This window comes from Eublepharis macularius, chromosome 2 (assembly GCF_028583425.1).
Source record: "Eublepharis macularius isolate TG4126 chromosome 2, MPM_Emac_v1.0, whole genome shotgun sequence".
Lineage (NCBI taxonomy): Eukaryota > Metazoa > Chordata > Lepidosauria > Squamata > Eublepharidae > Eublepharis > Eublepharis macularius.
Genome location: NC_072791.1, coordinates 218,764,347 through 218,790,225, shown reverse-complemented (window position 1 = coordinate 218,790,225; position 25,879 = coordinate 218,764,347). Strand labels below are relative to the sequence as shown.

The following is a 25,879-nucleotide window of genomic DNA, read 5'->3' as shown; positions in this document are numbered from 1 at the left end:
ACATCTAAGTGAGTAATCTGTCAGAGTTTCCTTTCAGGACATTCTGTTACACGTGGGATTCCTTAAAAAGTTGGACTAGTAAATGATTTATAGAGAGCTTGTGGCTGCCTTCATAGTTTATTATTATTATTATTATTATTATTATTATTATTATTATTATTATTATTCATTTCAACAATAAGCTGCCTTCATAGTTGGTATGACTTCTGACTGAGGGTTCCATAGTTTCTGGATGATAAAATTTACTCTCTCTCTTTCTCTTTCTCTCTCTCTTCCTCTGCAAAAGACACAATCTGTCCTTGACTGCAAAGATGAGGATTTTTTCCAGACAGTCAGATCCTGTGATGAGGCATTAAGAGAGAGCCAGCAGATCAAAGAGCTCATGAGTGCTAGTGAAGAAAGAAGGAAACGGAAGGTGACAAACTTGGCATTGTGTGAAGCAAATCACATGCCGTGGTTGCTGAACTTCTGGTTGGCATCTCCAGCCCCTTTAATCCTGATATCCAGATCTGTGTTGTAGGAGTTCATAAATTGGGAGGGTGTTCTGTGAATATACATTGCATTTCTCAGTTATGATTTTCACAGTTTTAGTGTGTGAGGGAAGGAGAGGTGAAACTGGAATAGCAGAACAAACAAACTTGGTGGAAGAGAACTCAGGCAATACAGAGCTAACTTTTAAAATATATATATTGTGAATGTAGTGCTGGCACACTCTTGAAGCTGTGCAGTTTTGCCACATTGAAGGAACAACACAATAGCAAGGATGTATTTTTATATACTTCATTTATACCCCACTTTTCTTCCTAATGTGGACTCCAAAGTCCACATCATTCTCTTCTTCATTTTATCCTCCCAACAACCCGTTGAGGGTGTGACTGACCCAAGCTCACCTTGCAAGGGAAAAGTGAGGATTGGAATCTGGGTTTCTTGGAATCTAGCCCAACACTCTTTTTTTTAAAATCAATTTTTATTAGATGAGATAACATACATTCCATAATACATGGTATAGCTACATTTGCCCCTTATTCTGGTATATATGCCCCCACCCCTTCTCCCCCCTTTTCCTTTTTGACTCCCAACAGCACTATAACCCCTTATTTCTTATCATTATCACTATTCTATTATTTGTTTCTATTATTAAAGGTAAAGTTCATACTTATTCTCTGTACATCTTAATAGTTATCCAGAGACCACAGTTGTCCTTTCACATCCCACTTGTTTTCAAGATAGTCCTTAAATTTCCCCCAGTCATTCAAAAATTCACTTGGATTTTGTTCTTTCAATTTTCTTGTCATTTTGTCCATCTCTGCCATGTATAACAGTTTCTGAATCCAATCTTCAACTTCTGGTATTTGTTCTTGCTTCCAGTACTGTGCATATAGTAATCTTGCTGCTACCATCATATAATATAATAGTGTTCTATCCTTGACATTAACTTTTTCCATATTTAAACCTAACAACAGCAGTTCCGGGCACTTCAACAAATTACTTTTCACAATTAACAACATTTCTACATAAATCTTAGACCAAAAAAGCTTGGCCTTTTCACACGTCCACCACATATGATAAAAGGAACCTTCATGTTTTTTACATTTCCAGCATTTGTTTGACATATCATTATTTACATTTGCTAATTTTTTCGGTGTTAAATACCACCTATACATCATCTTATATCCATTCGGAATCTAGCCCAACACTCCAATCACTATCCATAAAATATTGAAATAAAGAAACATACATGCAGATCTTGTCTTCTCTTTGATCAATGAAGTAATTTTTTTAAAAAAAATCTAGAATCAGGAAAAACAAAATCAAAGTTGGCTTCATGGTTAAGAGGGTGTGTTGGGCACTGGAAAGTCCCCATTTGAAATCTGAACCATAAACTCAGATCTGAGCCGTAAACTACCTTTACAAGGTAGCCAGAGTTTGTCTCCAGTGATTTCACTGTGAGCAAGCTGATCTTAAATCTCTCTTGGTGAAATCAGGATTTTGAGTCAAAATTGCTTCAGTTCCTAAAAGGGACTGAGGTATAAGCACTGGACCCTACTTTACATGGCAGAAAGAATGCCTGCTTGTGAAGGACTTAGAATACTCAAGCAAAACAGCCATAAATGATGCAAAACTGAATTATTCAAGAGGGCTTTTTTACTCAGGTGGGATGGCTCTAGTGTAGGGATGTAGTCTCAAGGAGAAGCTTCACTAAAGAGATAGGGACTGTAGACTTCACCACCAGTACTATATGTTGTTTCATCTATGTGCTACTGTGTACTATCTGTTGCTTTGTATGATCCTACTGGCATGGCCGGCGCGCCCATAGAGACCAGGTAGGCAGTGGCCTCAGATGCGAGGGCCCTGGAGAGGCGCCGGAGGGGGTGTCGGGGGTGGAGGCATGCACCGGGGAGCTGGCGTGGCTGGCCTGCAGCTGCTGCAGCCAGCCAGCCCTGTGCCGCTGCCACCGCTGCCACACACCCCCAGCCGGGCGCAGCAGCCACGAGCCGCTGCCGGGGCGGTGTGTGGAGCAGCCTCCGCCCGCCACCCCAGCCATCTGCCGGCGAATGCCTTGACTTGTGCTGCACGATGACATCATCACGTGATGACGTCATCGCGCAGTCCGTGGCAGCGCACGCACGGGGGGGGAGGGTTGCCGCAGGCGCCAGAGACTCTGGCGCCGGCAGTGCCTACTGGGTAGCTCTATGTTGTTTAATGTCAGACTTAGAATTGCATATGCTTTGTCTCGGCATTTCTTCAGCTCTGTATCAGATGTTTGCTGCTGTCACGTTTTTACAAAATATTTAAAACATGCTATAAACACTTAAAGCCTTAGAGATGTTAAGTACTATTAATTGCTATTCAGGACTGAAAGAATTGTAGAACTCCAAGGCATAGCTTGCTTGAACTCACAAAGCTGTCTTGTGCTGAGTTGTCACCTGAGAGCCTTGAACTAGAAAGTCTGGGAATTGAACTTGGATCTTCTTTCATGCTAAAGATGTACTCTGCCAGTGAGCTACAGCCCACGTGCCTTTGACTGATAGAATCCATGACCCAAAGTTGACATTAGTGGATCTCTCCCTTGCTTTCTTTAAATGTCAGGTGACAAATCTGCGCCGCAAGCTGGAAGAAGCTAAGGGAGACAATTTCAAAGTAACCACAATGCTCGAAGATGTGCTGGCTTCTCACAGCAAAATGGAGAAAGCTCTGGAGAAGGCGCAGACGGAGTTGGGGCGCAAGGATTCTGAGATCAGTGACCTAAGGAAGGGCAGGTATCTGGGCTTGCCACCTATGATGTTTTAGATATTCAATGGAATTGAGTTGTGAAGCTAATTGGCTGTTCGTTTTAAAGCTGAAAAGTATCTTTAGCAGCTAATTCCAGGGTCGGGTGTGAGGGATGTAAGAAGATGACAAATGAAGTACCTTTGCAGAATTTCTGTTTCATACAAGGAAATTGATCATAGGTTCGAATCGCTTCTCGGCCTTTTAGCTAAGATCAAGCGTAGTCAATCTGTTCTTATCAGTTTAATAGGTTCGGGGTAGAATGAGTAGAAGAAGGACATCGATACAGAGGGAATTTCTGGAAAACCTTGGCAAAAGAGAATGGGGCAGTTAGCTAGAATGCAGTTCGTACCAACCGCAATGGGGAAAAGGCCCAAGAATAACTGATTTGGCAAACATGCTCAGGAACAAAACTGGAAGTGCTTATTCTGGGGACAGAACCAATACATGAGAACGTCTGTGTAGTACTCCAGCAGCTTTATGTGCTGTTTGAGTATATCCCAGTTAGGAAGTAAGGTAATGTTCTAATGGTGTTTAAGCAGGAAGCGGGGGGGGGGGCATTTCCCTTGTGTATGTTGCCCTCATTCGCCCTTGGCCTCCCTGTGCAGGAGCCAGAGCCAGCAAAGAATCCAGAAATTAGAGGAAGAGCTGGAGCAGTGCCACAGCCAGCTGGCCTTGGAACCTCAGCGCAGTATGAAGGTAAAGAAAGATCATTTTCTACGGTTAGCCTGATGGTCTTATTCTTGTCTGTCTGAGGCCATAAAATAACCGAGAGAATCACAGTCCTCTCTGAGCCATTGAGAAGGCTCTTGTGGTAGCTTTCGTTAATCGGTGACAGAGATCAGCACACTGATGAATTATATTACCAGTTTTTTCTCTTTTTGCGACCATAGGAAGTTTTCTTTCGAGTTCTCTAATCGCTTACTGTTTTTCATGAATAATTCTATGGATGTGGGTCTTTCTGATAACCAGAGTATGGAGAAAAGCCTCTGTGTGTATGCCCAAAAGTAACCTTTCAGGTCTGAATTTCCGCCCATATTTCAAAAAATAAAATCTATTTTGCTCTTGTATCCAGTCTTGTATCACAATTACTTCCCTGTGCAGTAAGTCCTATAGACTATACTACTGGGTACTATCTCTTGGTGTAGATATGCTCCTACTGAGAGTTTCTGTGTGGTTTAATATGTTCATGTCAATAATTATATTTTGTTTCTTCCGTGTTTCACATCTGTGTTCAGCTCTATGCTGGTTTTCAAATGTTCTGCAATCCATATCCTATTGTGTTGTACCGGCCGTTGATTGAATGGACTTACACTGTATAACCTGTCTCGAGTCTCAGTGGGAAAGGCAGACAATAAATAAAATAAATAAAATATAAATAGTTCAAATCTCGGGCATGTGTCTTGTACCTTGTCTGTTCTCAAAATCGAGAGCAACTTGTTCTGCAGCTCCAGTGCCTGTCAGCTGTGCTACTTGAGTGCCTGCAGACCTTACTGATAAGGAGAGCCGCTCCCAGACTGGGCCACTTTCACCTGTTTTCCTTACTATGGAAATGGAGGAAAAACCTGGCTGATACGTTCTTGGAAAGGGACCGTAGGAATGCCTTTATGGATACAGAAGCACCGTATATGAACTGATGAACTTCATCAGTAGCTAACAGCCATTTCTACTTTGTATGCCTTACTGTGGTGGGATAATACAGATCGTTTGGACCCTTAATGTGCGGCCATTCTGAAGAAAAGACACAATAAAATGAGTAACGGTTCAAAATGGGCAGTACGTTGAGTGCAAATGGGAATTTGGTCACTTCCAAAACTGAGGTGCACCTCGTGGTTTGCATCAGATGCATTTTGAACAGATCTCAGACCTTTGGCTAGTGAATACACCGCTCTTCATCCATAAAAGCATTTCCTGTGTGGCGTTAAGAATAGCCGTAAGGTCGTCTGAAATTGTTCTCTTCCTCTAATGTGATAAAACAGACAGAGTTTTAAAGGAAGTCCTCTGTTTGGTTTTGTTAAAGCCATTAGCTGTCTTTGTGCTTCTCCACCTCTCTCCGCCCCAAGGTGGACCCGCTTCGTAAAGCCCAGGAAGCCACGAAAGGAGACTCCAAGAAGCTTGCCCAGAATCCGGAGCAGACTCTGCAGACCAACACTGTCCTGCAAAGCAAGCTGGCGCATGCCAAAGAAGAGCTGGAAAGCAAAGAAGCCGAGTACCAGCAGCTGATGGAGTGCAGGTCAGGCTGCCCACACAGAGGCCGGAGGCCCCTTCCCTTTGCCTTTGCCTTTGGTATAGCTCAGTTTTGGTGAGGGGAGGCTTCTTTGCAGGGGTTGTACAGCCCCCCGTCCCCCTCCCAGCACCAATCTACAAATCTGGTGGGGGATTAAGAACTCTGCGGGGAACCAATTTAGGTAGTCCCCTTTCCCCCACCAGATTGTAGTGGCTTCTGACATCCAGTGAGAGGGAGTTGTTTGATACTGCTCATCCTGCCCCGAAGATAAAGTCCCAGATCCACCATTTCCTTCCTTTAAAAAGGAAACACATATCAAGTAGGAATCAAGCAGAAATGCCACTTCCCCACTTGGGGGAAATAATACTCCGTCGTCTGTGAGGCTCAGTTTGTATAATGAGATTCCAGCCAGAAGAAACGGAAAAATAGCACCAAAGACCACCGAGAAACCAGTTCTTCAAAGAGTGTCAGTTGGGCTTAAATGAAACTGGGCACCACTTGTGAGAATCCGTTTCTCCCTTGTCTACATGTAACATAAATATAAATAAAGCTGTCTTATGGACGGCTGGAGTGTTTTTTGTTTTTTTATGTCGTGATTTTATTGCTTGGGGAGCATTTGGTGGCAGTATTGCGTACTTAGTGGGAATGGGTTAAAAGTTAAGGATCAGTAGCTTAAATTATACATAGGTGACTATTTCACTTCGTTTAGACCTTGTCTTTGTTCCCAGTGGGTATCCCCATGCTGGCTGTCAGACTTGTAATTTAGAGATTTATTTGTGGAACCCAAAGCCGCAAGGCTCAAAAGGAAGAAAGCGTGCCATGTGTTCCAAAAGCAACCCTCTTGCCCATATGGGGATTTTGTATTCCTGCGAGGGTGAAACATTTAGCACATCCTGTGTTAGGAAGCTATGAACATTAGCTCTAGAAAGCATTGCTTTATTTTTTTAATTGCTGTCCATCATTGGTTTAGTCCAGCCTCTGTTGATGTGAAAGGCCCATTCTAAGGATGGTGGTATCATTCACAGATGCTTACAGCAAGATCCACGTCCAGTAGCACCTTAAAGACCGACCAGATTTCCAAGGTACGAGTTTTTGAGTGTCAAAGCTCCCTTCGTCAGATATGAGAAGTATCTTACCAAGGGAGCTTTAACCCTCGAAAGCTCCTACTTTGGAAATCTAGTTGATCTTTAAGGTGCTATTGGACTTGGATCTTGCTCTTCAACTGCAGACCAACAAGGCTACCCATCTGAAACAGATGCTTAACTAGCCTTATTCTGAGTGGTTGCTGTTTCGCTCTTTCCTCTCATTGGCTGGCTTACCTTGTTCTCTATTTTCTAAAAAAAAAATCAGCTTACCAGCCAATCAAAATACAGGATTTCAGCTCCTGCTGAAACTTGCACATTTGCCTCTTGGGTTAGTTAGAGAGGAAGCAAAAACAAGAGGGAGAATGAAACGGAGCCGTGAGTTGGGTGGTAGCTAGCAATGCGTGAAGCTCTCTTAAGGAGGCAGCCAGTGTGGCTATGAATTAGCTATGAATTAGCTATGAATTAGCTATGAATTGGGCCCAAGTCTGAGAACCCTGAGCCAAACTACAAGAGATGAATTAGATGAGAACACGCACTTGAAGGGAGTTGCAATGTTAGCCGGGAAGCAGAGTTTTAAAAGGCTTTGTCAATTTCCTGACAAAGCCTTCTGATCTCTTTTAAAACTCAGCTTCCCGGCTAACATTGCAACTCCTTTCACATGCATGTCCTCGTGCAATTCATCTCTTGTAGCATGGCTCTTTGTTTGGAATCTTGCTTGGAGGAATGGTTGGCATCTGGCAGTGTAGAAATGTTTGAATTACTCAATTTCTATCCCTTTTTGTCATTTTATATATACCTCTTTAAGTGCTTTGTGTTTCTGATTTGCTTTTTCTGAGAGAGAGCATTTTAACTTCCTGAATGTCATCTTGTGCGGTGAACCTCTGCATTACCTGCTACATGCTGGGCTTAGGTTTGCCCTGAGGTGCTTTGGCTCTTTCAGAAAAGTATGGAGCTGGTGTTACCAGCAGCCTTTAGTAGTTGAAGAGCCTCAAGTGCCTTTGGCCCCCCGTTTCATGACCGGGTGCTGCCCGCCTGGGAGTGTAGAGTTCTCGTGCCATAGCCTGCCTTCTGTAGCAGACTGTGGCTGATTTCACTCCCGACTTCCTCAAGGGACCAGCTGATCGAGAACGCCAAGATGGAGGCCAGGTTGTATGCCGAACGCCTGGAGTCCCTCAAGAAACAGTTTCAGGCGGAACGAGAAGCGATCAAGAAAGCAGCCCAGAAGGAATCGGCTGAGGTGAGAGGCGTTTGAGAGCTCTCCTTGGTCTCTTTTCCAGAAGGGGAGTCCTGCTTTACTGCTGTGATTCAGACCGGCACCAATGAAAGCCTGTTGCTTTCACATTAGCAGCATAAAGATGCATCTTTCTTAGTGCACGAGCAAGGCTGCGGTTGTGAAGGAATAGCAAGGAGACCGTGGGTTGAGTCTGGTATATTTTAACCCCAATAATGCAGGATCTGTAATTTTAAAAAATCTTACGGGCTTTTTAAAATAACCATTTCTTTTATACTGTTAATTGTATCTATTTTGTTTTTTTTATCTATTTTGTTTTTATGCTGTACTCCAGGCAGGTGGGTGGGAGCTGGATCCTAAGTAACTTTCTGAAACGATGTGATCCACATGCTGCTAGGGCTACCAGTGTCAAGGGTGAGGTCTAGAGTTCTCTGAGAATTACAGCTGATCTCCAGAGATCAGTTCCCATGGAGGAATCGGCAGCTTTGCCTTTATGCCATCGCATTCCCTCCCCTTACTTCACCCTCTGGCTGGCTCATTGGGAGGCCAAGGCAGAGAACATGTTCAGCGGTCTCCTGAGCTGCCCACTGAAATCACACTGAGCTAACCGTGTTCCTGATATCCTGTAGCTGAAGAAAGCCCTCGAGGAGGCCTCCTCTAAGTCCACTGATGTGTCACGCTGTAACAGGGAGCTGCGGGCAAAAGTGGCGGAGCTGGAGGAGGCGCTGGCTCGTCACAAGGAGAAAGTGAAGAGACAGAAAGTGTTGATCACACAGTACTTTAATTCCAAGACAAATAATGCCCGGAACACAGAGAGGATAAAGGTGGGTTGCTGGGTGTGCATCGGTGTTCTTGTTGCCCATGTCTGTTGCCTGGGTCTCTCTTCAGTAGACGGGGTTGTCCCCAGACTGATACCAGTCACTAGAATGGAAGCTTCGTGGGTACTTTGTGCTGGTGGGTCCTCCTGAATAGAACTCAGCCAATTGCCTTTCCACTATTTATTTTGTTGAACTGAGTTGTTGTTTTACAGTGTGTCTAACACGGGGTTTGGATCCCACCATCTGGGGTTGGATCACACGATCTATCAGCGGAAGGTGCTGGGGACTGCAGATCTTTCCTACGTTCCCCTCCCACCCAGCTGTGTTTTCTGACCCAAGGAACATTTGTTCTGGGTTCATGGGACACACATGGAGTAGCAGCCATGTGGGCTGGCAGGCAGCAGTGGGAAGTGAGGCAGCGACAAAATCACTCCCGTCTTTGTCTTCAGGCAGCGGAGTTCCACTGATGGAGGATAGGAGAGGGCGATTTTGCTTCCTAAACCATGTGGCTGTTAATAATGACATAATAACATTCGATTTCTATACCGCCCTTCAGGACAACCTAACGTCCACTCAGAGCGGCTTGCAAAGAATGTTGTTATTATCCCCTCAGCTATCACCCTGTGAGGTGGGTGGGGCTGAGAGAGCTCTGAGAAGCTGTGACTAACCTAGGGTTGCCCAGCTGGCTTCAAGAGGAGGCGTGGGGAATCAGACCCGGCTCTCCAGATTAGACTCCTGCCGCTCTTAACCACTACACCACACTGGTCTCGTGTCCCCTGGAATAACGTTTTTGAGGATCAGAAAGGACAGCTGGAGGGGAAGAATACAGGACAGATCCACTCTCCTCGAATCCTCAGGTCACGGGATCCAACTCATTTGGTTCTATTAGGGAGTCGTCTTTTGGCGGGAGGCGGACATTTTTACACTTCCAGGAAAGGAGGCTGGGGACCCAGTGCCTTCCGCCAGGTCACTCTCAGTGATCAGGGCTCCGCTGGTGTTTCAGCTGTAGTGTAAACAGTGTGCATTTTCTCCATTTGTAGAAGGGAGTTAATAAGAGCCCATTCAGTGGGTTGGATCCTGCTCCTACCCTACTACTCCAGTGAGTAAAGTCTGAAGCCTTCCTCCAGTTTTAAGCAGCTCTTCCTCGTTAGGCTGGAAGAAGCCTCCTTCGAGGATAGTTGGATCCATCCCCTTGTTTGGTCCCCCCCCCCCTTTTTTAATTGCTGCACTTTAGCAAAACAAGCAGCGCATCTTGGATTATCGTTACTGTTGTGACTAGAAACCATCGTTGTTTCCTGCTCCCCTCCTTTTCCAGCAAAGGCTGGCGGTCTGAAATGCCTGGATGAAAATAGAAATGAGTTGTAACAAGGATTATGCTCCAGGCTGCCAGTGATGGCGTCTGAATTTTTTTGCCCTTGAAGCACTACAGGGGGGTAAACTCCATGCCTTGGAAATTCATCTGGCTGTATAGCAGCTAAAGGCAGAGAGGACTTTTTTTGGACGAGGCTTTGATAATCCGAGATCTGCCCGGGGCAATGCTGTGAGAATTGTTCTTCCCTGGGCCACCTTTAATGTCTAATGGTAATGCAAGCAAGAGAGCCCTACATCTTGTAGGCCTTCTCCTTGAGATCCGGGGGTGCTGGACTCCCTCTCCTTGACCTTCTGTGGCACAAATCAGTGAGATTTCCACCTTAGAGGAAGGACTGGGATTTCGTGGGTCCAAGATTGTCAAGACATGGGAATTAATACCTGTATTCTGACTTGGGAGAGCAATTTTCTCTGTGAACTTCAGGATTGTTTTGTGAATGATTTTCAGGAAATCGAACTGGAGTTGAGGCAAATGGAAGAGATGAAGGAGCAGTACCAAAAGAAAAACCACGAGCAGGTAACTTGTGCAAGAGAGATGGAAACATCTTTAATAGCTGAATGCACGGTCACTTTATTCCACTCAAATTGTAATCAAATTATCAACCAAGGGCATCATCCACAAACGTTTTTAAAAAGGCCTCTTTACTAAAAGTTCTGAATTGGATCACAAACATTTTTGCATGTACCAGTAGAAAAGAGCAAGAGTCCAGTAGCACCTATAAGTCTTAACAAAATTAATGAGCTTTCGTGAGCCACAACTCACTTCTTCAGATACAACTATGATGTGAGTCCATCTGTACTTATATCTTGGAGAGTGGAGTGATTACAGAAGCCAAATGATAATAGCCAGTGAATGACAATGGCAGGCGTGGTTGAATAGGGTGGGGTATGCAGAGGGGTGGTGGGTGTGGATAAATCAACATTAGTAATGAGCCAGGAAGCCTTTGTCTCAATTCGATCCAGGTGGATGCATTGTCTTGAGCTACATTATAAGTTGCAGTTCAGCAGTCTCTCTTTCTAACCTCCCTTTGAAATTCCTCTGCAGGATAACTGCTACTTTTATGTCAGCAACTGAATGTCCTGGAAGGTTAAAATGTTCCCCTACTGGATTTGAATGCTGTGGTTTCTGATGTCAGACTTATGTCTACTAAATTCTTTGTTGAAGGGAGTGGCCAGTTTGTCCAGTGTAGAAAGTGGAGGGGCATTGCTGACACGAGATGGCATAAATCACATTGGAGGATAAGCAGGAGTATGAACCTGAGATGCTATGGCTGATGTTGTTGGGTCCACTGAGGGTGTTGCTAAGATCGATATGAGAGCAAATTTGGCATCTTGGTTTGTTGCAGACCTTGACACCAGAGTCCATTTTAGTGTTAAGTAGTTTATCATTGTGGGTGAGTAATTGTTTCGGGTTAGTAGGCTGTCTATAAGCAGGAAAAGGTGCCCTCCTCCCCCCCAGTGCCTGTGTGAGGAAAGTGTCACAATCCAGCATAGGTGGTAGGTCATTAATAATGCATTGGACTGGCTTGAGCTGTGGGCTGTAGGTTCTGTGGGTAACAACAGAACACCGTCGTGTTGCTGAGTCAGCTGTACAGCGCTTCATGTGGGTGATGCCTTATGGTTCCTAGAAGCCACAAGTGCCTGTTTGCATGAGCTGACCTTGAGCAGGTGTAACTGCCTCACACAGGTTTCTGGAAGATACATCATATAAATGTTCAAAGTAAATAGTTATTGTTAATGAGCTTTATGGATCTCTGTTTGGAAGAGAGGGGTTCAGCCAAAATTAAAATAAAGAAGGTCAAGCAAGTATATATGTATATACCTTTACACCATGAAGCTTGAAGCTTCTATCATCCCAGATTTTGTTGTTCCATAAATAACATTCATATTCCTAGCTCAGCTTCAGTAAAATGGTTTAGGAATTCGACCATATCCCAAACAGTGAATAATAATAACAGTGTGCGTATATATTGCCCGTCTAGGCAGATTAGCGTCCACTCAGAGTGGTGAACAAAGTCAGTGTTATTATTATCCCCGCAATACAGCGGGGTGGGGGGTGGGGAGCTGGGGCTGAGAGGAGTGGCTTATGCAAGGCCACTGCTGAGCTCATAGCAGTAGTGAGATTCAAACCAGCAGAGTGCTGATTCCCAGCCCAACCACTTAACCACTATGCTACAGGGCTCAAGGTGCCAAGTAAGTTGTGAGCAAGTGGTTACCTAGTGTGGCCCACCATGCAACGTTGGCAGCACCAGAGACTTGAATAGCATCTCGTTTGTGGTTGGGAACAGATGAATAATGCGAGGGGCCTCGCCAAAACAAAAACCAGCAGAGGAATTCCACGTTGCTTACAGATCTGGTGGCCTAATGAGAGATATGGTTTCCACCCACCCCACCCTTTTTGCATCTAGTCCATCAGCATCAAGGAATTTGTGACTGAACTGGCAAGCCTGCAGCGTGAGATGCAACTGCTGGCCCGAAACCAAGAAGAAGTGGCCGTGCAGAACAGAAACCTGGAGAGCCGCCTAGAAGAAGAGCAGCGGCGGCGGCGGCAGCTTGAGGAACAGTGCAAGGTAAGGGAGCCAGTCTGCTGGCCGGAAGTCTCGGGGTCACCAGGCCTCTTGGCATTCCCGCAGCTAGGGTGGGGGTGGAGAGAGCAGGTTCTGCTGCGACGAGAAGATCCGTGGCAGTGGCTTGGGTTGGCTCCCGTGGTCATGGCCCACGAATGGAAACTGTTTACAGCCTTTCAACTATCCCCCCCTCCCCCGCTGACCTGTGATTCCTGCCTTATGCTATTTCTGGCTGTCCTCTGTCCCCCAAGAGCAATGCTGGAGGGGTGTTTAGGGCTGCAGCAGGTGGAGGGGGGGGCAAGGAAAATCAGATCTGCTCATGAAAACTTCCATCAGACAAAAAGATCTGTGGGATCCAAGCTGCCATTTTTTATCAGATTTGCAGGCTGCTTTTTCTTGTTTTTATACTTGATCAATTTACACATGAAGGCACTGAGAACAAGAACAGTTTGCAAGTATTATCAGTCCCATAAGGAGGGAATGTTAAAATGGCTATATAGTATAGTTCTGGAGAACTGGGAAGCCTCCAATAATGTTATCCCTCCTGAACAAGCAGTGGTTCAGGAAAGGGGTAGGCACTATTGATTACTGCTTGACCCTTTACGAGCTGGCTCAGCAGAGTCTTCAGGGCCCCACCAAAAGGCCATGCTTGCAGCATTTGTGGATCTATCTGCTGCCTTCAGCTCAGTAGATTGGAACTGATTGTGGGCAAAAGTAGCAAGTACTAATATGGACAAATGCTTATTATTCCTGATTCAGAAATTTCTTTCTAATATATTTGCTAAACTTAAAGATGGCCCCTCCGGCTCTGTAACAGAGGAGATTCCGATTACGGGGCGTGGGGTCAAATAAAGGCGCGTTTTGGTCCCTTTGCTCTTCAATCTGCATCTAAACTTTATTGTTCCAAGGTTATCAGGCCCTCAGTTCTTTCCATGATCCTTGGGCTGCTGGCAAGTACCGACTTCCTGATATACTGTAGTTTATTCTAGCAAGAATATTATGTGTGCACGTACTCAATAAATGGTGGCCATTGAATGCAACTGTACTGCAAGCATTTTTTGTTCCCTTCAGTTGAACGTGCTTCAGTCATATTAACATTTTCCGTATATACCAGCTATATATCAGACCAGTCTTTTAGGGTCAGGGGAATAGGCTGGCCTCTTTCCTCTGTAATTGTCATGTCTGCCCCATCCATGCCATTATTTGGTGCTGACCTGTACTACTGAACCAGTGTTTCATGCTGTAACTTAATGTCACATTGCCGTGCTGTAACTGCTTTGCTTTCACAGACCGGCTTTGCGTTCACAGACTTTCACAGCAGCTGCAGATGCCTTATCAAAGGAGCTTTCAGTGCGTCTGACCTTGTACACTGCTCACTCCCATGAATACTGTGTCTCAACTTTGATCTCCTGCTTTCCCATTGTCTAGACTTGATAATTGAAATATGCGAGTTCTCAGGAATGGTTCCCGCCAAAAATATAATTGCTGGTGGGAGGGGGGAGAGGAGTGATTGTTATCTTTGCAGTGATTCTCTCTCCCCAGCTGATACAAGTAGGTCAGTTTGTATCTTTTTGACACTAGTTTCCTAATTGGTTAAGAAATTGCTTGCAGAAGAATGAAGATTAATTTTGTTTTCCAATTTATATTTTTTTCTGTGTACTTAAGACTCTGGAAGAGACAGTCAGATGCTTGAAGAAATGCAAAGACGATACTGAAAAGAAACTGAAAGAAGCCAGCATAGAGTCGGAACAGGTCAGTGCAGAAGTTACAACTGGTCCAGAATGCAGTGGCGCATATTCTGACCGGGACTCTCTTCTGGTCACGTATAACACCAATTTTGTGCCAGCTGCACTGGCTCCCAGTAGAATTCCGGATCACATTCAAGGTGTTAGTTTTAACTTCCAAAGCTCTTTGCAGACTGGGACTCACATACCCGCGGGACCACCTCCCACCATATGTTCCCCAGAGACTGCTCCGTTCAGCAGATAAACATTTACTGGTGGTCTCTGGCCCTAGGGGCGTTCGCCTTGCCTCAACCAGGGCCAGGGCTTTCTCAGTCCTGGCCCCAACCTAGTGGAACTCTCTGTCTGCGGAAACCCAGGCCTAGCCAGATTTACTACCTTTCCACCGGGACTGCAACACAGAGATGTTCTACCAGGCATATGGGGGTTGAGGCAGGCGGGCCGAAAAACTGACCTCCTACCAGTGGGTGGGAGTGCTGCCCCCTAGTTTGTTCATCATCTGGTAGCTGGCCACCCTGCCCCACAGATGTGTTTTAATGTTTGGGTGATATGACTGATGTTTTAATCTAATTTATATAATTTGTTTTGATTGTATTTATTACTGCCTGTGATTTGCTCTGAGCCCGCTTGCAGGGAAAGATATATTCAATATACATTGAATAAAATAAATTTTAAAAAATAAAATTAAAAAAGCAGCATGGGTATGGAGTTGTTTATTATGTGTCTTTGGAACACATAACATGTTGATTCTTCAGTGTTCCAGGAGCAGCTTTTGATAGAAATTGTTGGTTCTCAGACTGGGTCAGAACCCAAAACTGAGTTGCGAGTCCCTCGTGGTTAGGTTGTGAGGCCTGGAGGGAAGAGGAATACAGTGGCTGGAAGAAGAGGCTGAGGGAAACGGGATGGCAAATTTGGGTTTGCCTCAGCATGTAGCGCAGAATGACCCTGAAATTCAGTCTGTTGGTCAATAACGCAATATATTTAATATGAAAAATAAACTCTAAATATGTTCAGTATTAATTAATGTGAATTTTCCTGCATGTTAGTTGGGAGGGGGGGAAATAGCATGGAGGGAATCCTGAAAAATACATTACATTTAGAACTAAGTCCGGCTTCAAACAGTTTGAGAACCACTGATGTGATTGTCTTCAGTTTGATTGAAGTCTTTTTGCAGGTCGAAAATGCAGCACTAATTGATTTTGCCTGACCGGTGGTAAAAACAGTCTTTGTAGCAACCAACTTGAGAGATTCCTGCCTCTGATTCCGCCACTACAATTAGATCCTTCCACTGTCCTAGAACAGATGTATTAAAGCTGTTCTAGGCTCTTGAACGTAGACAGCGTTAAATCTGCAGGAGTTGGCTCATGTAATGAAGGTTGCATTCTTTAGATTACAGTTTCAGGCAGTAGTCCAGTAGTGCCTGAGACCAACAAAACGTCCAGGGTATAAGCTTTCAAGAGTCAAGCTGCCTTCATCAGATACTTTGAAATTACAAACTTGTGTTGTTCATCTGGGTGTCTAGCGAGAGATGTTGGCTCATTCAGACACCTCTTCTGCATTCCAAACCTCACCCACTAATTTTTGTAATGGCAAGTCGTGCTGTGCATTCCCATTCTGTGTCCTCGAGTATTTGATCAAGCGGAGAGTAGAGGGAATCAGAGGCAGCTTCGACCTGGCTCTTCAGCTCTGATGGACCCTCTAAGAATGTTTTCCTTTAAACTAATCAATCAATACACTTCTCGGGAAGCAGGGCAGATGAGATCTCAGCCTTGCAATATTAAAGACTCTTGGCCTAACAAAATGCAGCGGCTGTAGAGTCCGAGCCAGGAAAGCAGCTATAGCTAGGACATGGTAGTACATCGCTAACATGAGAAGAGGACGCCCGTCAGTCCTGTCCATTTGATTACATTTTGATGGCCAAACGTTGTTTAAAATCCCTTCTTGGATCTGCTGACCTGAAGATCTTGTGGAACTCTTCCTGTCCCTGTCTGACTTGTATACACTTTCTGAGATTGGAGCTAAAGGCATATTAGCATCTATTTGAAGGAAGAAGAGGACCACTTCATTAGGGCAATGGCTGCCCTTTTAGGTGATCTTACAGCATGAAGGTATAGAAGTCCCTATACTTCTATACCTAGAAAGCTTTAACTCTGCTTAGAAAGCCACTATTAAAGGATTCAAAAACCTTTCATTGATCTGAAAGGTCGGCTTTCAGAGGAGTATTGGACCCTAAAGATGGCAGAACAGTCCTCACGTGCTCTCTCCTCTCTCTTGCCTCCCTCCCCCCACCAGATAACAGCGAATCTGGAGGAAGCTCATCTGTGGTTCAAATCGAAGTTTGACAGTCTGCAGCGGGAGCTGGCCAAAAACCGGCAGCAGAGGATTCCTGATGAACAAGGTTACGAGGAAGAGGTCAGTAAGGGAATACCTTCTGCATTCAAAACAGTTGCGGAATGGAAATCTCTAGCCAGGCTCTCCCCGTGCCATGTTCTGACACACTGAGCCTGAGCCTTTTCAGGAATTTATTAGGCACACTGACTGCCTATTCCAATTTAATGCAAATTGTGATTGTGGGGGAGGGGGACAGCTACCAAGTTCTATTCTATGTATGAGCTGGTTTAGTGTAGCGATTAAGAGCGGCAAGACTCTAATCTGGAGAGCCTCGTTTGATTCCCCACTCCCCTGCTTGAAGCCAGCTGGGTGACCTTGGGTCAGTCGCAGCTCTTTCAGAGCTCTCTCAGCCCCACCCACTTCACAGGGTGATTGTTGTGGAGATAACAACATACTTTGTAAACCACCCTGTGGCATTAAGTTGTCCTGAAGGACAGTATACACATTGAATGTTGTTGTTATGACTGTGGCAAAACAGAAAAGGCCCAAGCTTCTGTTTTTATGGCAGGCCAAGGGCTTGGCTTACTATTTTTTGTTGACTGTTCCCCCCATCCAACCCGATATATACAATCTGTCGTACAGATTACACAAAGTACTAAATGTCGTTGTTACTGTTCAAACTGTTGGCATGGCTTTCCGGAAGAGTGAAAGAAATGGGCTTCTTCCCTTTTTTCTTGGATCGTGCAGTTGAAGGTGGTGATATACGTGGCCACACAGGGTTAGAGTGCAGGACTAGGACCTGGGAAACCCCTGGCTAGCATCCGCGCACTGCCACTGCAGCTTCCTGGGTGACCCTCTCAGCCTAACCTGCCTCATCTCTTTGTTACGAGGATAAAATGGAGGACGGGAGAATGATGCAAACCACTTTTGAGTCCCCATTAGAGAGAGAGATAAATAAATGGTGGAGAGCTTTGTTCCCTTAACACCCTCCCCTGCCAGAAAAGCAATCACCTTTCAAGCAAAGATATTTTGAAGAAAAGGGGATTATTGACAAACTCGTGGCTGCTGTTTTGGGCCCACCTGGGTCACTAGACCCTTGCATTTAAATGAGACTCGCAGCCACCCACTTTTCAGGCTTGCGGATCACAGAGATTGTGTTTCCCGCAGCTTTGGCCGGATGATCATTTAGACAGAAATAACAAGCAGGGGCAGCTCCATATAGATGTCTGTTTTGTGATGCAGCTTCTCGGAGAGGGTGCAGCACCAATTAATCCTCCTCTCTTAATAGGAAAGGCCAGTGAAGCTTCCCAGCCAGGCTTGTCTGAAGCGCTGGGAGACTAAACAGCACCTGAAGTTCATTGCTAGGAAGTATCTGAGCTGAGTAAGCGACGGACATCATACCCAAGAGATTCCAGGTGGCAGGTGGTGGTGATGCTGTGCCCATGAACAGGATTCCTCTGGCCAAGGGCATTGCCGCTTACTAGCAGTGGTGGCATTCCTCGGAGAAGGCTTAAGGGCTGGGCTGTTTATACCCCGTGAGCGCCCACGTACTCGCTGGAGTACGCAGAGGTCCTGTGGTGAGCTAGGGGTGCTCCCACGGAAAGTCCTTTTTTAAATATATACAAACCGGCAGCTGGGAAACCTCTGAGCTTTGGGCTTTAGACTGCATCTATTAAAAAATCTGGTTCAAAATGCCTCCCGGGCACTCCAGTTTTATTTTCAAAACCTAGATTTGCCCCAGTGTTCCATACATCTTCCTCCTTAGCAAGTCACTTTAGAATCCACAGACCTCCAAAGAGTATGAAGCGGACAAGTGGGGGTTCCGCCTGTATTTCTCCACAGCTCAGCCCTTCACCACACTTGTAATTAAACATACTTAATTCAGAACAGCCTTCTTTGTCATATACCAAGAGGGTGACGGCCTTGGAGGCTTTTAATGGTCACAACACCAAAGCCTAAAATCAGGACTTTTGAGTCAATAACACCGGGAATTTGAAACCCAAGAGGTAGTTTCTCAAATGTCCTTTTTCTAAGCTAGCTATTTTGCCTGTAAGGTTGTCATATTCAGTACGGGGCCAGGCTGCTCTGGAGAATAATTTTGCACGAGTGGGCAGTGTCTGCTGCCTTAATGTGGAGATGGTGGGAAAATGCTGCCTTCCGCACAGTGTAAGGACCAGCTCCTCTACTGAATCAGTCAACCTCAAACTTCACTGTGAGCATCTCCTGGAACTCATTAACAGCAACGCTTCATTTCCGCTGTTATCAAGTAGGGCAACAGATCGGCTGGGGGGGGGGGACAAATCAAAGCCAGAAACCAATCCATGATATTATGTATAACTTTTAAATAAATATTTGATTTAATGATTGTTCATTCTACATTTAATTTAAATTAGCACGCTGGTTTGCCAGTCCACACAGCTAGCAAACATGTGCCAAGGCCTCTGTTAAAGATCACAAATAGCACAAGAGAAGCAGAGGAACGTTTTGGTGGATCCTGCCTCTTGTGCTCGGGGAAGGCTTTAGCGTTAGCAGAGTGAATGGTCGGCATCTCAGACAGCCAGGGACTGGGTTGGAGGGCAAATCATGGGTGAGAACGAGTTTCTTTTTCAAACCCCTCATTCTCAACCACTACAATACAGTGTGTAATTTGATATATTTGTGTGAATATATAACAGATGTGTGTATTTTATTAATTTTGTAATTTATAAAGAATTAAAATATTTCTTTTCTACAACAGCGGCCATTTGTGTTTTCAATCATTGTTCCTAACATCTGAGAACTAGCAAACAATTCCTTCACTTAAGATACGTATTACAGGAAGTTGGAGACATCAGTATGGGCTTGTTTGTTTATTTATAGGTCACCTTTCTCGCTAACACTCAAGGCAGATTACACCATGTAAGTCAATATAATACAATAGGGTGAATCTGAATACAGAGTTGAAACATTGCTGAAACAAAAAACAATTTTTTAAAAAGTTTTTAAACATTTATTGATTTCAAAAGTTTTACAATAAAAAATAACCAGTAACAATAGGCTTTCAGTTCAAAACTATGAAGTCCATATATGCTCTTTACAAAAGGAACATAAGTCACAATATAGTTAATATAGCTTATTATAAGCAACAATTAACAGATTATGACTTATATAAAATTAGATTAATTCAAGCTTCAACAGTCCATAGTAATAAATGTAAAATTTTTGGGAGGCAGCTGGTTAGTTACAATTATGTACTCAAAAAAGGGGGCCCATTTTGCTAAAAAATCAGTTTCTTTTGGGTAATTCTCCTCTTGGTATACCTTATTGTATATTTTTGCTTGTATATAGTAGTCCCAAATTTTTTCAAACCAACTTTCAATCGAAGGTATTTTTTTGTATTTTCCAATTTGAAGTGATTAAGCTCTTAGCAGCTACCAAAAATATTAATCAAATCCTTTCTAATATAGGGAATCTCTGTTATATTCCATTTATCTAAAAATAAAATTTCCATATCCAAAGGAATGCTGTATCCTGTTATTTCCTTTACTTGTTTCAATACATCTAGCCAAAACATCCTAATTTGAGGGCATTCCACCAACTATGTGCAAATGTCCCTATACCACCGCAGCCCTTCAAACAAAGTGGTGAGTTTGCAGAAGTTATCCTGGAGAGTGTTTTCGGTGTTAAATGCCATCGGTGTAATATTTTATATATTTGAATTTTAGATGTGATTATTCGTGAGTTTAATATTCTTGAAGTCCAGATTTCCTTCCATTGTTCTGGTGTGAATTCTGATTTACAGTCTAAATGCCAACTTATTTGACATTTCAATGGTTTAGTCTGCAGTGATGCTATCAAAATATTGTATACCCTTGAGATCAGACCTTTTTGTTTAAAAGTTTTAGTATCCAACAGTAGTTCAAAATCTTTCAAGGGTGTTTTAATTATATTCCGAACATTAATTTGATTTAGCATATTAGAAAGTTGTAGGTAAGTGAACCAATGTATTTTCTTTTTAATTTTTTTGTTCTAAATCAGTTTTACTCAATATTCCTTTATTACTTATAATATCAGTTGGGTCGTGTTAGATTCCATCCATACATCCTTAAAGGTTTTAGATAATCCTGGTGGAAACCACTGTCGTTCAAGAAATGAAGAATATTTGGAAATTTTGGGCATTATTTTGTATCTAAAGTGATCCCAAGCATTGAGTATTGCTTCAAGAAAGGGATTAGTAATTTCTGCAGACGTTCTTTTTTGTCATTCCAAATTAGGTTTTGTAAGTTATCAAATTTAATGTCTGACTGCATTATATCAACCCATTCTACAGTATCTGATGGAATCAGAATTTGTAAGGCGTTTGATAATCTAATGGCTGCCTGATATAGTTCAAGATCAGGGTAATTAAAGCCCCCTTGTGATTTTTTGAGTCTGTTTTAAATGCAATTGTTGGCCGGTTTTTTGCCACAGAAATTTGTTTAAAATACTTTGCCAAATCCTTAACTTACTTGGTGGGATTGGTAGTGGTATTGCTCTCATATAAAAGAGAAGTTTTGGAAAAATAAATGATTTTATGAGGTGGTATCGTTCATACCATGAAGGATTAAGTTTATCCCACTTGGCTAGCTCCAATTTAATTTGATTAATTGCTTTGATATGATTCAGTTCTATAAGCGGTTTGAGTTCCATTGAAATAGTTATCCCTAAATATGAAATCTGTTTCAGGGCCCATTGAAATGTACTGATTCGTTTAATCTGATTCAAAGTATCAGCCTTGAGGTAAACTGGGAGCAATTGTGACTTAGTGTGGTTAATCGTTAATCCTGAGATTAAGCCAAAGTCTGACAATTTACTTTGAAGTGAACATAAAGAATTTATAGGAGTTGTAAAATAAATTAACATATCGTCTGCAAAAAGACTTAATTTGTATTGTTTATTTTGCAAATGAATTCCTTGGATGTGGTCATCTTCTCTAATTGCGGTTGCTAGTGGCTCTATTGCGAATGCAAATAAAATAAGTGAGAGTGGGCACCCTTGTCTTGTTCATCTTTGAATAATAATCTTTTCAGAAATTTGATTATTAACTATGATTTGAGCAGAGGGTTGTGAGTATATGGTGTTTATTGTTTTGAGGAATTTTTCTCCAAATCCCATGTAATGTAAAGTTTCCTTTCAAAACTGGATTTCAGTAGAATCAAAGGCTTTCTCAACGTCAAGGGAAAGGAATATTGAATCAATTTGGTGTTTTTGGCAGTAAGAAATTACGTTAAGTGTCTTATATATGTTGTTTGTTAAGTTTCTGTTAGGAATGAAGCCTGATTGGTTCAGATGTATATAAAGAGATATAAAATAATTTAGCCTTTTTGTTAAGATAGTTGTAAAAATTTTATAATCTTGGTTCAGTAATGATATGGGTCTGTATGATGTTTTAGATAAATCTTTACTGTATTTGGCGACAGCTACAATTGATGCTTTTGTCCACGATGGGGGTATTTGTCCTGATTCTAATACTGCATTACAGGTGTCTGTTAGAAGTTTACAGATTATCACAATTTTTTTTTAAAATTCAGAAGGGTACCCATCTGGGCCTGGTGTTTTGTTATTTTGAAGTCCCTTAATGGCATCAAATGTTTCTTGTTGTGTAATAGGGCTATCAAGCAATAAACGATGTTTCTCTGATTTTTTTAAGGGTCGTGAGTGACCCTTAAGTGAGAATTGTGTAATTTTCTCTTGGTCTGGTGATTTAGACTTGTAAACAGCTTCATAATATTCTTTAAAAGATTTAATATCTTTTGTTTTCATATGTAATCTTCCTTTATTATCATAAATTTGTTTGTTAAATTTTTTTTATTTCTTCTCTTTAATTTTATAAGATAATAAACGCAAGGGTTTTGGAGTGTTAAACCAGAAGTTCTGTTTAACGTGTTGAAGGTTCCTCTGAATTTTATTTGTTTCCAAAGATTCAGGTAATTTCCTTTGGTTCAATAGCTTTTTATATACTATTTTGCCACCAGTTTTTTTTATGCATCACTTCAAGAATCCTAATATTGTCTAGTAAGTCTTGCAGAGCAGCATTCCTTCGTTTACCTGTGTTGAAATAACTATTATATGGCCTCTGGTGACAGTTTTGTGTCCCATAAAATATTTGGTTTAACATCGATTGTCATGTTATCAGTTATAGCCAATTCGATGAACCTGCTGATTTCTTTGACAGTATTTTGACAAGTAAGTGTTTTATTTAGTGACCAATGTTTTTGTTTAATGGTTTCAAGCGTAGTTGCTAATGAGCAAGCGGCCCAAGAGTGATCCAATATTGTAATGCTACCAGTTTCTGAGGCAACTATTTCATTGACTAACGTATCAGAAATTAAAAGATAATCCTGGTGTGCATGTTATGTTTAGGTGAGAAATATGTGAAGTCTTTTTCATTTCCATGAAGATATCTCCAGGTGTCAATCAAATGATTATCTTCTAAGATTTTTGCTAATCTGGTGTAAGGGTTTTTTTATATGGTTTGTTTTTTGGCTTTGATCTATCTAATTTGTAATTTGTTATGAAATTTAAGTCAGCGCCTAAAATCAGGTGACCCTCTTGGAAGTGTGAAAGTGTATCCAAACAATCCTCTATAAAATTTACCTGCTCTATGTTCGGAGCACAGATTGAGCCCAGTATATATAATTGGTCTCCTATTTTACCTTTAACAAATAAAAATCGTCCTTTCGGTCTCTAAGTATGCTTTGATGCTGGAAAGGCAAAGCTTTCGAAATTAAAATAGCAATGCCTCTCTCTTTGGACATTCCCTTCGCATGGAATTGAAATTGGATCCAGTTTGATGTCAAATTTTGGCTAGTTAAAGGGTGAAGATGTGTTTCCTGCAAAAATATAATATCTGATCTTGTCTTGGCTAGAGTAAGCTAGTACTCGTTTTCTTTTTATAGGATCCCCCAGGCCACATACATTATGAAGTAGCCTTGATATTTATCGCCATTCCAATATAATATTAATCTTAAATTATGAACATAAACTAAAGATACCTTGCTTTTTTAAAAACAATTTTTTTTGTTGACTATCAGTTAAAAGCAAATTCAGATAACGGTTCAAAACTGTAAGAAGTAAAATGGTCCCAATAGTTTTGTAATATAACTATAACGCTTCACAATTTCAAATACCAGATATACCTTTAATTAACAATAATATCCTAATCAACCACAACTACTTGGAAAAATTATTAAGTATGAATTGTTTCAACTTTTAATACCTTAAACAATGAATTCAACTATAACTATATTAACAAATTCTTGTTGGATTACTTCTTTCCCTCTTCCTCTTTTTTCTCTTAACTTTATAATAAACTTAAAGTAAATGAATTCTAAATATTAAAGTGTTACCCTCACACACCAAATAATTGATCAAATAATAGCTCGTTTTTCCCTTTTATCAGCTTCAACTACTTAATTTCCCCCTAATTATTAAATATATATATAAACATATAGAGAGAGAAGTTAAATAAAAGATAGCCAATAAAGAAATTAGTGTTTCAGTCACACCTTGATAACTAATTAACTGATGTATGTAACAATTATTTGCTTTATTTTCTACTTTCCCCCAATCCTTATCCCTCCCCTAAAGATCCTTCCCCTTCCTTCTCTTTCCCCCCTTTACTAGTAATATAATCTTATTGTATCTGGCATTTATTTCCCCCCTCTCCCACCTCCTCCCTTCCCTTCCCTTCCCTTAATAAACCTGCTAATATTAACTATTTATTTTAAAGAGATTCTAATCAGCCCACTTAACTAGAGTGCTGTTAATACACACTAGTTTGGAATACTCCAAAACTACAGGGCCCCACCCATCTTTCCCCCACATGCTGAAATATATGATGTTAAGTATGATAACTTTACCAGTTGCTTTTAAAAAATCATACAAAGAACTTGGTTAAATGTCTCTTATCGGTATTTTACTCCCCTTCTGAGGAGATGTTGATGGAGCGAGCTTCTGCTTCTCATTAAGTCTGATTGTCTCCATTGGTGATTCTAAAACTAAGTTACTGAGTAAAGTTGATGCTGAGTCGTGATCTGAGGTGATGAGATGTTGACCTTTATGATAGATCATTCATTTCGTATGATTTAGCCACTGATACTGAATTTTGGCTCTTCTTAAGGCTTCTGCTGCTGGCTTTAGTTCCTTCCCTTTCAATAAAACATCCCTTGGCAGATCATTGTAGACATGTACCTGAACTTCATTAAAGGGTATAAATCCCCTAATTCTTGTTTCATTCATTATTTTCCTCCGACTGGTGTAATCAGGCACTTCGATAACAATATCTCTTGGCATATTGCAGTTTTTTTGCTGACGGACTGAGCTAACGTGATAAGCTTTAGTTATTAGAGGGATCGAATCCGCCTGCAAGTTCAGTTGTTGTTTAAGGCAAGATGTTATTGTTTTGATCATATCTTCATCATTTATAGCCGATTCATCTATTCCATGAAGTTTAAGATTTTTCTGACGAGCTGCCACTTCTAAATTTATTATTCTATCTTCTTGGTTTTTGAAAATGCTTTGCACGTCTCTCAGATCTCTCTGCGTCATGATGCGAAATTCAAGTGCGTTTTCTGCTGTCTGATTCATTTTTTGTAGTTCAAGCTTAATCTCAGCAAGCTGCATTGTTAAGGGTTGGATAAGGAGAGTCATTTGAGTAGATTTTGTTCAAGTCTTGCAAACTGCGCATCAAGAGAGTTGTCAGCAGGACTTACTGCCACTACAGCTCCAGAAGGTTGTCTGTCGGCCATCTTGGTGAGCTCTCTCCGTGCTCTTGTTGCGCTGCCTGGGCCGCAATTTGAAAGGAACTCTGGAGATTTTTCGCTGACTTTGGGCGACTTTTCCTTCTCTCCAGTTCCTGCTTTTTCATAATAAGCTAAATAGGTAAGTGTTATCTTCTGTTTCGTGGGGTTTTCAGGGCAAGGAGAGATGGAGCTCTTCTAGTGCACATCCATACCTGAAGGCTTTGATGCCACGCCCCCCCAAAACAATTAATTTGACATGATATATTAAACAATGCAGAAACTACCCAGCAGAAACAGATCTGCATCAACACAGTACCCAATAGTATAGTCTACAGTCCCTGTCCCTTTTCTAAAGCACCTCTCTAAGACATTTCTCACAGCACATCCTTAGTGAAAAAGCCCTCCTGAATAATTCAGGTTTGCATCAGTTGAGGAAAGCCCGGAGAGCGGGAGCTTTCCTAACCTTTTCAGGCAGCTC

The 25,879-nt window shown here is 42.2% G+C and overlaps 1 protein-coding gene across 1 annotated transcript in view; it reads left to right on the top strand.

The window, feature by feature from the left end:
• CCDC150 (coiled-coil domain containing 150) overlaps positions 1-18,443 on the top strand; it is a 57,133-nt gene extending 38,690 nt beyond the window's left edge. Inside the window, 12 exon segments of the mRNA XM_054970132.1 lie at positions 287-415; positions 3,091-3,260; positions 3,879-3,969; positions 5,334-5,503; positions 7,693-7,819; positions 8,443-8,637; positions 10,448-10,516; positions 12,408-12,569; positions 14,232-14,318; positions 16,601-16,720; positions 17,928-18,020; positions 18,405-18,443. Coding sequence (XP_054826107.1) covers positions 287-415; positions 3,091-3,260; positions 3,879-3,969; positions 5,334-5,503; positions 7,693-7,819; positions 8,443-8,637; positions 10,448-10,516; positions 12,408-12,569; positions 14,232-14,318; positions 16,601-16,720; positions 17,928-18,020; positions 18,405-18,443 — 1,452 coding nt within the window.
• Positions 18,444-25,879: the final 7,436 nt, after the last annotated feature.